General features: G+C 39.5%; 1 protein-coding gene across 1 annotated transcript in view; it reads left to right on the top strand.

Annotated features, from left to right (window-relative positions):
• The window catches only part of WNK1 (WNK lysine deficient protein kinase 1), a 100,797-nt gene that overhangs the window by 81,409 nt on the left and 4,420 nt on the right, over positions 1-14,968 (top strand). The window contains exons 24-31 of the mRNA XM_010142042.1: positions 4,042-4,128; positions 4,812-4,881; positions 6,310-6,389; positions 6,898-7,556; positions 8,478-8,680; positions 10,423-10,617; positions 11,844-11,915; positions 14,292-14,333. Coding sequence (XP_010140344.1) covers positions 4,042-4,128; positions 4,812-4,881; positions 6,310-6,389; positions 6,898-7,556; positions 8,478-8,680; positions 10,423-10,617; positions 11,844-11,915; positions 14,292-14,333 — 1,408 coding nt within the window. The remainder of the gene's footprint in view (positions 1-4,041; positions 4,129-4,811; positions 4,882-6,309; positions 6,390-6,897; positions 7,557-8,477; positions 8,681-10,422; positions 10,618-11,843; positions 11,916-14,291; positions 14,334-14,968) is intronic.

The following is a 14,968-nucleotide window of genomic DNA, read 5'->3' as shown; positions in this document are numbered from 1 at the left end:
TAGGAAGGCAGAATATATGACAATTGGATGTTAATGAAATTGCAAAATTGCTGGCTTTGTAAGTTTCTGGGCTTTTGCTTTTTTTTAATGGTTATTACTAATCTCTTGATTTCTGTAGGCTTTCAGATTTGTGAAAGGTGTTTGAAATTCCTGATCATAAACAGCTGAAATGTATCAGTGGCTTCCCTTGCTCAGATTCTGTCCTTGTAAGCAATAGTTAGCTTGGATATTTTGTTTGTAAATTGGATAGGTGATCAGGTAAAGACCACAAAGACTAAATGTTTTCACTTCTGTTTAAAAAAAAAAAAAATAGACTCTACCCACAGTATTAAGACAAAGCTCTTTCATGGATCTTCTTAGTGCTGACTAATGAGATGTAACATTGGAACACTGCACTTCAATAAGCAAAGAAAAGCTGAAAAAAAACCTGAATAAACCCCATGAGACCATGAGATAGAGCTGTATTGTTCTGGAAGAAATCTGTTAATAAACACAAAGATGGCTTTCTATAGAATTATATTAAAGTACATTTGTCACAGAAGCATGCTAATTTTATGTTCAAACCTGTAAAGAAGATATGACTGAAGTGGGTACCTAGCAGTGCTTGCTTAAGTAATTTTGTCTTAAATCTAATGTTTCGTGCGTAAATGTGCTGCTTATAGCATTAACCTCTTCCATCTATAGCTTAAGTCCACAGTACGTAGTCTTAGAATACATGTCTAAAAGTCACCCTTGAATTAGAGTCTGTTCTTTCATAGAAAGGAACTATTCGCTTAACCTGTAACTACAATTTTGAACTAATTCCAGTAGAATAGCTACAGTTTGAAAATTTATACAATGCTTATTAGGATTATGGCCTGACTTTTTTTGTTTTAACTACTGAGAATTTTAATGTAGACTGAGCTAACCTTGATTAAGTCCTCTCCATAGCACTCTGGTAATATTCTACGTCTCATATTTTGCAATGGAACTCTTGAATTCACGTTTCACCTGTGGAAAGGAATTGAAAATAGACTCTAAAGGTCATTTTAGTTCTTTGCAAGCTGTCCTTTTTTTTGGATTTACAAGACATTTTTGAGAACTTCTATCTGAAATGATTATAGCTGACTGGCATACAAAGGAATAGTGTTAGAAAACTGCAAATTTAAACTGTGCTAAGGCAGCTTTGGTTAATGAGCTGTAACGGCTCATGTTCTGCAGCTAAAACTGTAAAAGTTGAATTACATGTATTAGGGTACCAATATTCAAAGATACCATTGGAATAGTATTTCCATTTCTGTCTTTCAGATGTCTTTAGCACCTGGTAAGACCATGGTTCTCACATGACTAGAGCTGAGCAGCAGGGCATGTTAGCTTCTTTTGTGTAGTTTTGTGGTTATTACATAAATAGTTCCTTTTTAACTTTTCCAGCTTTTTTCCTCCAGTGCTCTCTCTGCAGAAGCTCTGTCCTTATTCAGCAGTTCTTCTAATTATCCCAAGTAAACATCATTGTTTTGTGATCTCTTAAGAATCTTTTAGGCAGAGTTTGCGTGGAGTATGTCCTGGAGGACAGAAGGGAAATAGTCTAGTGGACCTAAGTTAAAATGTGCTGAAGGCTGACATCTCATCCTGCCTATTCCTGCTCTGCCACGTTCTTGCTCTTCATCTGATGGACTAAATGCAAATCAGTGACCTTAACCAAGGAGTCATCATAGATGGCCTCTGTGTCCAAAACTACTTCTTGGTTGTCTCTTCTTTTTAATAAAAGCACGCTTAAATCTTTTGTAAGCAGTAAGAATCAGTCTCCTATTTAAAGTATTATTCAGTGTAAAAAAGGCAGACATTTGTGCTCTTTATGTAAGAAAACTGTGAAGATAAATGTATGGCTCTTGAAACCTGTTGTGGAAAGGAGTAGAACTGTATTTGGTTTTATGCAGCTTCTTTCTAGCAGGCTGAATCAGAGAATGGGTATCTTCTGCCTCCCAAACTGAGCAAGAAACTGAATGACTTCTGTAGACCTGTAAGATGGTAGTGTTAGCAAGCAGTACATTTTTCCCCTCTGGCTTCTGAAGGTAGAAGCTGGTTCATGCCATTCAGCCAGTTCTTGCTGAAGCATGGTTTTTCTGAAGAGAAGGCACCAGCAATTTGGTGATTAATCTTACCTGTAATTGTGAACAAGAGTAGTGACTGGATCTAGAGGCAGCTGATTACAATCATTCACATCAAGTTCACAGTCTTTTTTATTGTAATTGTTTAGAACTGAGCATTTTGCTAATGTTTTCCCCAAAACTCAAAGCACCTGTAGCCACTTAATGTGCCTTAAGCCACTGTACCACTGCAAAAGGCTTCTTCCTGTTTGTCAGGTGTTTCTGGCAGGATTATGAAAGAGGCATAAATGTAGATCCCTAGATTCTTGTTCTTTGCAAACAGCTTACCTAATTTCACTTCTCATTTAAACTCTAAAACCTGTCTAGGAATGAGACAAAATTGGAGGAGACCAACTAGATCAAATCTAATTGACTGTTAAGAGTATTTGCTGCTATCACGTAATACTACCTGGAAAATTACTGGCTTGTCTTAAAGTAGATGGGTGCAAGCCTTCCTTACTGCTTCTGTCAGTAGCTCATTACACAACTTTTTTTCTTTCCTTAGTACCAGACTCTTAATTTGCAGAGCATGTGTCATCGTAAGACTGGCTTTGGCCCGTTTGTTCCTTAGTCCGAAATAACTGTTCTGTTTATTGCCTAATTGCTCTTTAAAGTATATTTCAAGCTTCATTTCCGTTCCTTTGTTCCAGAAGGAAATCTTTATTTTCTGATCATTCTTATTTCACCTTTTCCTTTACTTGAAGGAAAAAATTTCTTGTTAGCATAAGTGATGAGAATTATATAGTGTTTCAGGTGAAATATCCTCTTTATTTTACAGTATTATTGAATTAAATTAGTTCACTTGTCTGCTAAGCATGTGTATTTCTGAATGGAGTCATAGTCTCTCTTTTTTTTTGATGGAATTGATAGAGTTTATTGTTCTTAGGTTTTTGGTTATGTTTTGAAATCCGTAACTCAGGAAGAATGTCATCCTGGCAACCTATTGAAAGCATCTTTATGCTGTTATATGACTCTTAACTTTTAGTTTCTTGAAAGTGGGAGGTCATGTTTTTATGTTGCTGTGACCTCTGCTTGAATTCTGAATGTAGACCTAGCTTTCTAATATGAAAGACTTGGAAAGATTAATGATACAAAAGCTTGGATGAAAATTTCTGCTCCACAGGGTCAGAATTGCAATTTAGTAATAGCTGCCAACACTTTCTTCTTCCATATATAACTTACAGGTATGGCCCTAATTAATTTTGAGTGAACCCAAACCTTTCTTATCTTTGTTATTTTAAGACAATTCCTTTTGCCTCCCCAATTTAATTGGCCAAGTTTGAAAAACAACTTGGATGTCAACTCTAACAACTGAAAGCTAAGTAATAAGCATACTTGAGAGAGATTCTGCCCCTCTCCATTCTTCTAGTCAATCCATCCAGATATAGGTTCTTTGAGGGAACTTGTGTATAGTGTGGGTTTTTTGGTGGTTTTTTGTTAAATTTGTGTTTATCCTCCATCTTTTATCCATGATAGCTTTTGAAATATGGGCATGTTTTTGAGCTTTTCTCTGTGTGTGTGTTTTGTTTTTTTTCCTAGTTGTCTGTCTTCAAGATTTTAGGTAATCTGTAATACAAATTAGCTCAGTTACCCTCCAACCAAAAAATGTAGAGCTTGGAGACTTGCAGCATCATTGCTTAAGAGTGGGAATGCCAACTTCATGCTAACTTCAGCAAGAAACAGAAGTTCCAGTTAATGCTCCTTTTAATTTCTTTACCAAATGTGTTGCTTAATTTTTTTCCGGTCTTGCTGTGCTATACATGTTAAATGTAAACATGTAGGAAGGGAACATGATGGAAATATGGAAGCTGTACTTTTATGGAAGCTTTAGATTTTACTTATTAAATATGGCTGTTTCTCAATTGTGATGTAATTCTCCTGAGATAGGGCAGTTGTTTACTTTTTTCTTTTTCAGTCCCAACAGCCACTGGAAGATCTGGATGCTAAACTGAGAAGAACCCTTAGTCCAGAGACTGTTCCAGTGACATCGGCTCCTGCCTGTGTATGTTTGCAGTTTAGTAGTCTTAAACTTCAGTGTTTTGTCAAGGTTGTGCTCTTAAGTCACTGCCTTTAATAGTACCACACTTAGTTATTTTAAAAATAAAACTGAAGAGTCATCTTCCAGTTTGTGTGAGTGAGTCAACAGAATAGGGAAAACCTGTATGTTGCAATAGATTATATATTTCTTGAGGCTGGTTTTGGTATTAGTTCTTAATCCAGCTTTTCTGGTCATGTCATTAATGTCGCCAGACTAGAAGAAGTAACAGTGGCATAAGGGGAAAGAGCACTAAAGAAGCAGCATGTGATATGCCAGTCTTACTTTGGGAGGGATGTTTAGAGTGAAGATCTGAAATTTTAAGACTACAATAATAAACTTTGTTACAAGATGAAGATAATGATTGACATTGTGATCTCCAAATGGCTACTTAAGCATTGCATCTGCAAAGCAAAAGGGGACGTTCTGCTGACAGCCTGGTTAGTTGTAAGGCATGTAAAATTTCTTGCTCAGGTTGCTTGGTTTGGAGGTTAGACTCTTGCATTCATCTGGTCATGGGTCATACTTTGACCCTGGTTGAGATAAAAGATTGTGTAATATGCAGCATAGTGAATTTATTTGCTTACAGTGAAAATGCTGATTCTTTAAACTGTAATTTTATTTTGTTTACCCCCCTGAACCTCCTGTAGTCTGTGCCGTCAGTAGCATCTACAACGGTTACCGGGCTGGTGTCCACAGCAACACAGTCTCCGAAGGATGGTAAGACAGCCTTTATTATTTAAGATGGCTTCTCAGCAGGGAGATATAATCCAAAATTAAACAGGCTAGTAACATGGAAGGATATAGCCTTTTTTAGTAAGTCATACAATGACAATTCCTTAAGGATCATAGTAGTTTTTAGTAACTAGACTGTAATGTTCCACTGTAGTCCAGGAGAGGACAATGATATATGCGTATTATAGTAACTCATTTAGGATTTAAAGCTGTCCAAAATGCTAAGTTGTCTTGCAGAGAATCTCCAGTGTGCTGCAAAGGTACAGCTTCAGAGTTTGAAGGAACTGTTTTCTGTCTTGTGTTAAGTTCTTGGCAACAGCAGTAAGACTTCTGATTTTGCATCATCGTGCTGTGTTCTATATGTAGGATATCTTTTCTCAACCTAGGAGTGTTTTCCTTTCTACTTAGAGAAATGAGGGTTAAATTATTACAAAAAGTAGTAGGAAAACTAGACTTCCTTCTGGCTGCTTTAGAACAACTGAAGGTTGACCGGATGCTCGACAACGGAAGTCTGAATGATCAATGACTTTCAAATCTAAATGAGTTCAGTTGTTGGCAGGAGGAACCCAGCAACTTTCAAAATAGTCTGAGACTTGTTTTAATTTTAAAAATCTTCGTTCTAAAAAATTGTTAATGTGGTTCTAATTTTTTTCTGACCTAACTACTAAACGTTATTTAACTTGCATGTGGCTCTGAAGTTCAATGACAAATCTTCAAAAGCCAATAAAACCAGTACTTTGGTATGTCAGTAGTGAACTATACTGTAGAACTTACTTGTTTGCTAGAAAACTAGTTGGGTTTTGCCTGTTAAAGTTTAGAAGGTAAAAGTAAACAGTCTGGGAAGTTGCTTAATAACCACAGCAAGCTGTCCAGTAGAACTGTTTTAAAAATAGTGTTATTTCTCAGTTTTGTAACCATATTCTGCCAGTGCGTACAGCAACAAAATTAGGAGGTGACACCTAAGAATCCACCTCTGAAAGCTTCAGATGGACTGCTTGGAGTAAATGTGCTTTATAGCATTTCTTCAACTTACCACTTTTCTATTAATAAATTGTCCCCAATGTTGTGAGAGATAAGTAGTCAGTGTGGGTATTGAATTAAAATAAGCTTTTTCTTAGATAAATTTCAATTCTTCTTTGGCTATTTCACGTCCCTGTTTGAAATCACTGGGCTTTTTTTACTGCTGTCTAAATGTGCACTTTTAGCAAGTATACTATGCAGGGAAACTTTATAGGAGAATACTTTGTAGTTTGATATTCTGTATGGTGAAGTTGAAAAAAGAAATCAGGTTCTGTGAATTCAAAGGCCTGTTAGGAGTTAACTGATAGCTGAGTGTGAAATAGGTTAAAAGAAATGGTTGCAGTTCAAAGTATTTGTTGTTCATTTTCTTAATCTCATTGTCCTTTTCTTTAGGTTCAGCATCATGTGGTGGAGAAAGCAGTGCTATGGCTACCACAGCAGGAGCTGGTGTTCTTAAGATGGGACGGTTTCAGGTAGGAGGTGATAAACAGATTTGTTTGTTGAAATAGGATATTTGAGCAGTTCCTGTGTAGTGACAGCTCAGTGTGCCTCGTGGTGGTCTTTTCTGTCTGGACAAAATGTCTGTGTTGAGCTTGTGAATACAGTGCTTTGTGCAGATGGTGTTTTCATTCAGGGCAGAGATGGCACTAGATTAGGGAGGTCTAGAATTGTGAATACAGCACTTCATGTCAGGCCTTAGCTATGTAACTGTTGGCCTTGGTCTTTAATTTTGGCTAACAATGTTGGGATGTTCACTGTTTGTGAAGGAATTCTCTTCTGAAGCTGCTGTGTTTCTTGGAGTTAGTCCTCTAGATTGCTTTGAAGTACTATTTTTCTGTGGAAGTTGGAGGGAGGCAGTAACTTTGTGGCATACCTAGGAAATAAGTTATTTTCCCTTCTTGGATGCATCTTACTGTTAAGGTAAATAAAAGCATTATGTTAAGGAGGAACTAAAAGTCTGCATGATTGCATTTGTTTTAGGTATCCGTGGCAGTGGATGATGTGCTAAAAGAGGGTGACAAACCTGAAACTAAGCCAATGCAATTTGAAACCACCTCCACTGATTCTTCATGTCTTTCTGGCAGTAGCCCAGAGAGTACACTGGTAAAGCAGGATGGCAGTCGGAAAAGCGAGGCAGTTGCTGATTCTTCCTTGGACGTGGTAGATGGCATTCCTCAGACAATTTCTGCGCCGAAATTACCAGCAGATGCTAGTCAGCCTACTAAGGTTGGGCGCTTTCAGGTAACAACAACAACGGATCAAGTGGGACGCTTTTCACTGTCAAAGACTCAGGATGAGGTCACCTCTGCAGAGAGAGAGCCAATGACTCTTCCTCTCTCTGTGGGCTTGGAACAAGTTGCTTCTCCAGCTGCAGCTCCGAAGAAAGAATTGGAGTCAAGGCAGTCCCCACACATGAATGGTCCGTCCTCTGATCCCGAGGCTGCCTTCTTAAGTGGGATGGCTAAGGATTTGGATGATGGCTCAGGAAGCCCAGACTCCCTCCAGCCCCTGGGGTCGAAGATCAGCCTCCCTGTTCAGAGCCTGAGCAACTCATTCAACTCTTCATACATGAGCAGTGACAATGAGTCGGATATTGAAGATGAAGACTTGAAGTTGGAACTCCGTCGGTTACGGGAGAAGTAAGGCTTTTTTCTCTTGTGTAGTTGTGTATGAGGTCTATGTCACAGGATTAATATGGATTTCATCTGTATTTTACTTTTCACAAAGGACAAAAGTAAACTTTGTTACAAGATTGTGTTTCGGTGTTTATGTGGGAAGTATGGTTCTTTAGTGGGAAAGTAGTACACAATTACAACAACAAAGTATATACAGGTTTGCTGTGCTTAATTTTCTAGCGTGTAGCCTTGTATGTGTTTATACGCAGACTATACTGCAGGTAATTCTGCAGATGTATAGAAGCTTTTGCATATCACTGAAGTTTAGTAGTTAGTGGGAATAGCCGTGTCTTACTTGAAAATGTCACACAACTCTCTGTGTTTCTAATACGCATTTCTAATGGTTTTGCATTGTCTGAAGAATCCTTGTTGGCTTAGAAAAAACTTAAGTCAAGCAGTGCGACCTACTCATACTGAAAGTTGAACTTTTATTAGGGCAGCTGACATTTTTAAATCTTATATGCAATTGCTCTGAAAAAACAAAACCCAAAACCCGAGGTAATACAACTGTAGAAGTCTCTAAGGCCGTATGTCTTGGACAATGAGTAATCCAGCTGTTCGTGTGGCATTCTAATGCTGAATGATCTGATCTGCTACAGTAAGCGTATGTTCTTGTTTGTACTTGCATTTATCATGGTCTTCAGATTACAATGTTAGGAACTTTGTGTTGGAATTCTAGCCATCCTTGGAGCATGGTGGAAAGTGGTGAGTGTTCTGCCATGCGTGTTCAGTGGTTATTTGTAGAAGAGAATTTTTTCTCCTTTCCAAAGAAATGTTAATGAGAGTTTGACCAAAGAAGCTGGTCAAGCTTGACTGGAGGGAAGGGACTGTATGCATGCGTATATATGGCTATAATGTAAGTCATGCTCTTTCGTAACTTGTTAGGCACCTTAAAGAGATCCAGGAGCTGCAGAGTCGCCAGAAGCAGGAGATTGAGTCGCTATACATGAAATTGGGAAAGGCCCCACCGGCAGTAATTATTCCTCCAGCTGCACCCCTTTCAGGAAGGAGGAGACGACCTACTAAAGGAAAAAGCAGCAAGTCCAGTCGTAGCAGCTCCCAGGGAAATAAAAGCCCTCAGCTGTCGGGTAAGACAGTCCACGTATTACAGAAATTTTTCTGTGAAAATGCACATTTAAGTCTCCAAACCAGCACAGCCTACAGGAAAAAAAACCAAATCTGTTGTTTTCCAGTTAGCTCTGCTTGTTAACTTCCTTCACGCTGTTTATGCAGATACACAAGAGAACAAATATTTTCAAGCAACTGCGGCAAATTGCAGTAAGATATTCTAAAAAACGCATGTAAAAGGAGACATGATTGGGTTTGAATAATAAACTTGAAAGAAAAGAGAAGTGGTTCCTGCGGGTTCCTATGGGTCTTCTGTAAAATTCCAGTTATTCTTTCCTCCCTGACACTGCCAACTCTCCATTCAATACAAGAAATATTTGAAAAGTTCATCTATAAGTTGCTTATAGCAACAACGGTTACTGCTGTTTTCTGAAAAAGAGACAAGAAAAAACAGGAGGCTTTAGTTTGTTAATTGCAGTTTAAGAAGTGTTTCCTATGTCTATGACTGTCGTAATACGCAACTATCCTCTGCACTCAAAATAGCAATCATCTTCAATTTTTTGAGTAGATCAGACAAGATACCATCTTTCATTCTTAGATCTATGTCTGTGTCTCTGTCTGTCTCGCCCTTTGTGGTGGGTGGTGGGGCATGTATGTCCCAGTTCCTCCATCACCTGGATTACTAGATAATTTTTGAAATTGCATTTGCTGTTTGGTCTTGATTGTGACTTTTGCAGTCTACTGAAAGATACTGTTACAGTATTCTGTAAGAGCATTTTTAAAGTTGTGATTTGTGTTTTTTAGAGATTAGTCATAGGGCTTTGACTGGGAAGAAAAGTGTAAATTTGGAGTGTGGAGGAAAATGTTGGGGTTTTTTTTTTCCTTAAGATAAACTGCTCTTGCCTCCCGAAACTGATTTTGCAGAATGGAGCTGGTCTCTTCAGTTGTCTTCAGAGTTTTTTTTTTCTGCTTTAGTAGTACTTAAGCATGGTATTACTAGTGTTGATAAAATTCAGAAACCTAATCATAGTTGATGGATATTAAAAGTAGTGATTTCTTTTAATGGAGTTGTAATTTTGTTTTTGTACTTAAATTGAGAAACAGTTTCAATTGTCAAGGCTTCCTTTTTTTACCAAAACCATCTTTACAATAAACAGGACCCAGAAAAATAGTTTTGTTTACTGTTTGGATGACATAGATGTCAGATGCTTGCTGCGTAATTGTAGCTGTCTCACATTCTGTAGCATTGAGTAAACCATATTGGAGGGCCAAAACTGTGAGCAGAAATACTTGTTACTGCTTCCTTCCAATCCTCTTTGGTAATTTCATGTCATGCCACGATTTCTGTATCCAATCACCCTGTCCAGTGACCCACTTTCTGTGCTGTTATATGATAGGAGAGCTATGTATGAGTGTGACAGTGAGCTAGCACACTTGTCTTAAATATTTGCTTTCTCGAACTGGAGTAGTGCCCCACCCCCTTCCCCTTCTCTTGCCTGGTTTGTTATGCTTGACCAGAGGACAAGCATATTTTTCCCCACACCACAACACTTTTTCCTGTATCACTAGTGTAATAGCTCAACTGATCGTTTGAGTTACTTGGTAGTGACTTCACTCCCTAGTAAAGGTTCCAGTCAAACTTGCCTCGATTTTTTTGTTTTGTTTTGTTTTTTTTCCTCCTGTCTTTTGGAAACAATGAGAGAAACTTTGAAAATGATGTGGGGAAACGTTGAACGACTTTTTGCCTTCCTTCTTTCTCTAGGCAATCTGTCAGCTCAAAGTGCACCATCAGTCTTGCCCCCACAACAGACTCTTCATCCTCCTGGTAGTGTGCCAGAGACTGGGCAGAACCATTTGTTACAGCCCCTCAAACCTTCACCTTCTAGCGAAAATCTCTACTCTGCCTTTACCAGTGATGGTGCCCTTTCGGTACCAAGCCTTTCAGCACCAGGCCAAGGTAAGACTTTAAATGGATTTAGTGTTGAGTCTTGCACCTTTGTTACTGGTGAACCAATGATCAACTTGATGGCACTTGATTTTTTTCATACGTAGCATCAGGTAGATTCATAGCCTCTGGCCTATGTGTGGAGACTGGTGAGGGTGTTTTGCAGCTAGATTCATATAGGTGAAATGTAAGGTTGTTGAAGTAATGAATATATAGTACGTGGCCCTGTCTGCTGTAATGAAAGGAGAATACAAAAGAGCGCGGTATGGTGATGCAGTATGGCTGCTGTCCTTGGGGAAAGGTATTGGCTGAAAGGATGAGGCGGCAGATGAGAATAGACTGTTAGAAATGCAAAGTGAAACTAAAGAAGGGGCAGAGCAGCTTTGATGTTAACAGATAATTGAAATGATAGGAAATGTCTGAAGACTCAAGGTCCTTTTAGATTTCCAAATGGCTTTGGCTGTTTCTGTCAATTGAATTTTTAACAATAAAAGGTACAATAACGTTCTGCAATTGTGAGATACAGAATTATCCTGGAAGGAAGAGTTAATGTAGGAAGGTGGAATGGTAGGAGTAATAAACTGATCATTTACTCGAGTTACTCAAGTTGTGGATTTCTTGTTATGAGTTAGTATGTTAACAAATAAATCAGAGCTGTATCTGAGAAATTATTTGGTCAGGAGGGATTTTCCATTTGCCAGTAATTAAGGACCCAAGCTACCATCCCCTTTACTTCTCTGAAGTTAGCTGTTCCAGGGTTTTTTTCTTCCTCCTTGAAAAGCTTTGCCGTAGACTGGTTACATCAATTCTAATGCGTGTGTGGTTTTTCTTTTTCCCCTGAAATTGGAGAAGTACAGACAGAAAATGAAAACAGACTTTTTGGAAGTATTTTCCATAGATACTTTTTTAATGAACTGTTTCAAGTATTTTGGAGCTACTTGCATCATCTTCCTGTATCACAAGTTGTGCAGTACCTAGAATTTGGCTTTCCTCTAGATTTTGGTTTTAAGTACTGGAGAGTAACTTGGCAAACCTGGCCTAAAGTCTTGAGATATTTGAGGGAGTCTTTTCACTCCGTATATTGTCTACATATTCTTTGGTCCACACTTGGAGGCTTATTCTCGTGTGTCACGTTAATGCATTTCACCCTTCCAACCTCAAGTTGCTAACATCTTGTAGTGGTGTTCTGTCTATTTTCCTCTCCTTTCTCTGTTCTTCCCGTTTTTGTTTTCTCACAGGCTGTGCGAAGTTTAACTGTGCATCTGAGAGAGTGACGTTCAAGCCTGGTGGCAGGAGGACCCGATTTCTGAGTACGCCCTGCTTGGCTCTTTGTGTGTAACACCTTTACTCCTTCCTTGTCTTTTTTTTGTTTGTTTTTGTCTTTTTTTCTTTTCCTGCTGCTTGGATCTGTTTCATGCAGTCCATTCTCATCTGCCACCTTGTATTCCCTCCCATCCCATGGCTCAGCTGAGCTGCTCTTAGCACACCTTTAGAAGTTTGGGTTCTCGTGTTAGGTATTTCCTGTTGTTAAACTCATAGTAACAAGCACGCATTTTCTCAAGTTTTTGGTGGAAATGGTCAGAACAGTTCAGTGAAATGTCAGACTGGGAAGAGTTAGCAAGTTGTGGGTGCACAGGCATTTTCTTTTGGCCTGCCTTAGTAATTACGCTTCAGTGTACGTTAGCTGATAGGAGACTTGTAGTCTTTCTAGTGAAACAGTGAGGAAGATTTGTTTTCCAAATAATTCCTTTGTTGGACAACCCTGTAACTGGTGGGTGGGATACGTTGACTCCCTCCAGCAGTATGCTTGCTGTGCAAGTCGGAGGTGTTTCTGCATGTTCTTGGCACTCTGTGCAATCAGCACAGAGCATTGATGCCACCTATAGGCCGTTAATACTGACTTCTTACATTCTTACGTTCTTTAGCAGATGGAGAGCTAAAGATTGAAGTGTTGAGGGTTTTAAAAATACAGGGTGTTTTCAGGCAAAGACAGAAGATTCTTTCAATTAGTGGGCCCAGGTTTAGAGGTTTTTACTGTGAATTGGTGATAGGCTAAATGTGCAAGAAATAGCGGTAAAGGTGGGTAAATAGACATCTTCAGACATCCTGTCAACCCTCAAGACTTACCCTGCAGCTCTTCTCAAAATCCTTTCATTTGTACTTACGTTAGGCCAGACTTACAAGAGAGCTCAAACTTCTGATGTGATTGAAGTAATGATTGAAGCAATGATAAGCTTGAGCCAAGGCTGCTGATGTGATGCTTTTTATAGGGAGTGCTGCAACATCTCCTGTGCTGCTTCTTCAGGCTGGACCCTTAAATGTGTGACACTTGTTTCCCACCTTCTGGAATGAATTGACGTGAGAGCTTTAAGTGCTGTAAAGAGACCCTCAGTCGCTGCACTGCATGATAGTACCACACATCTGGAGCATCTGTCTCGCTACAGTTGGCAGTAACACAGCTGAGCCAGAGAGTTGTGTGCAGGAACTGGGCCTGGCCTTCTGCAGAGACAGCTGCAATGCAACCAGCTCCATCCTCTGAGAAAGGGAGTGAATCAAAGGGAGGAGAAATCTTTCCTGGCTGTTCAGTTTTGCAATGATACCCCTATCCCAATTCATTGGATTTGGTATTTAATTTTTCAAATTGAGCAGCTTTAAATGCTTTTGCTAGGTATATTAATGTGCAGATGTGCACTAACTGACATCTGCACTCTCAAGATTTATGGCTTCTTTCATGGAAGAAGTTAGTCTTACCAAAGCTAGCTCTTTAAAATCATCTTAAGTCTGGCTTGTCCTCTTTTGGGGTCGGGAATATGAAGAACAGCCATTTTGTTTCTAGAATTGATGATGACTGAATATGAGAGTATGATTTACTTAAGGCCTTGGCTTGCTGCAAATTGACTGCCATCTGGCTGTAAGAGTACTTTGGCTTGTATATCTCTTGCTTATGGGACTGATGCTAAGGGAAATGGATTCCTTTTGATAAGACTGTTGTAGCTGTCCTGTGAAAGCAGGTAATACTCGGCATGGTGCAGCTTGGCCTGGCACTTGGCTTATTGCAGGTTGCTTGCTTCCTGGGGTCTTGTTCATGAAATGCTATCGCAGACATGTGGAAATGCTATTGTGGAGAGTGACAACTGGAGAAGATGCTGGGTTAGAATCAGTGGTTTTGAGGAAACAGTGCAGTAATTGATGCTTTTAACTGTGCAGCTGGAGAAACAGTGGTACAGCTTGGCAGGGAATATCTGAACTGTTTCATGGATCTGAGAAAATAGGGTGATAAAAGCACTTGACCTATCAAATAAATCTTTCTCATGTTGTAAACCGGTTCAACTTTGATAGTTGTGAAATGTTTCCTATGTCCTGGCAAAGATGAAGAGGTACTTGTTTTTCCTATGGCGATAACAGCCAGTTGTGACATTAATGTCACCTGACATGCTTCACCCAGTGTGAGAACTCTGAAGAATAAACGTAGGAGCCTGGGCCTCTTCTCCTTCTGAAAGTACAGCTGATTAAACTGTCAGACCACTGTTTGGACTTCTCGAAGTACGTCCCAGGAGAGAGACTGTAAGAACCCTGCTGTGCTGTGTCCTCTGTTTCTCACCAAGCTTTTTGTACTGTTTGTTGATACTAAACGTTTCTCACTGTTTCTCTTACCTTTAACAAATTACTCTCTCTTTGTGCTTCAGGGAAGATGGTGAAAAAAGTCTGTCCTTGCAACCAGCTCTGTAGTAATTATCTTATTTCTGTTATCTCCGGTTCCTGATTGTAAAGCTATTCATCAGCTTTTTCTGGTCACCGAAGCCTTACCTCCCTGACTCTGTCTCCAGCACAGCATCTGTCTGTCTGTGTTATGCCCGCTAATGAGTACTCTGTCCTTATTATATTGAATAGTCTGGCTATTACTCCTGCAGACAAGTGGAGGCTGGCAGAACCTCACCTTCACTGTGCAACTCTTTGCTCATTGCCAATGAAAGCAAATTGGGCATCAGGGTCAGTTGCTCACTGTAACGTGCTAGACTTGTACCTCTGAGCAGCTGGTTTGTTTACGGATAATGATGGGGCTTGTCACCTCAGTGATGGATCCAATTGCAGACACTCCTTCAACATTTTAAAAAAGTCAGAGTAAGCCATTAGATCTCCAGGGTGTCTCCCAAAGCAAGAGGTGTTTAGAAAAGCCTGTATGTGCTCATGTCAAGTAAGACTGTTTTAAAGGTGTCTTTTGACTGCTGGTTTATGGGGAGGGAAATAAAAGGGCAGAATGAAGGCATTATAGATAACAGGCTGGAGAGAGAGAAGTGTGTTTCACTTCAGATCCTCCATGTCAGAGCGGAACTGGGGATGGCTGCTGTGACCAAGCAGGAAT

The sequence above is a fragment of the Buceros rhinoceros genome, unplaced genomic scaffold, assembly GCF_000710305.1.
Source record: "Buceros rhinoceros silvestris isolate BGI_N320 unplaced genomic scaffold, ASM71030v1 scaffold20948, whole genome shotgun sequence".
Taxonomy (NCBI): Eukaryota; Metazoa; Chordata; class Aves; order Bucerotiformes; family Bucerotidae; genus Buceros; species Buceros rhinoceros.
The sequence above is the reverse complement of the archived record's forward strand: the minus strand, read 5'-3'. Positions and strand labels throughout refer to the sequence as shown.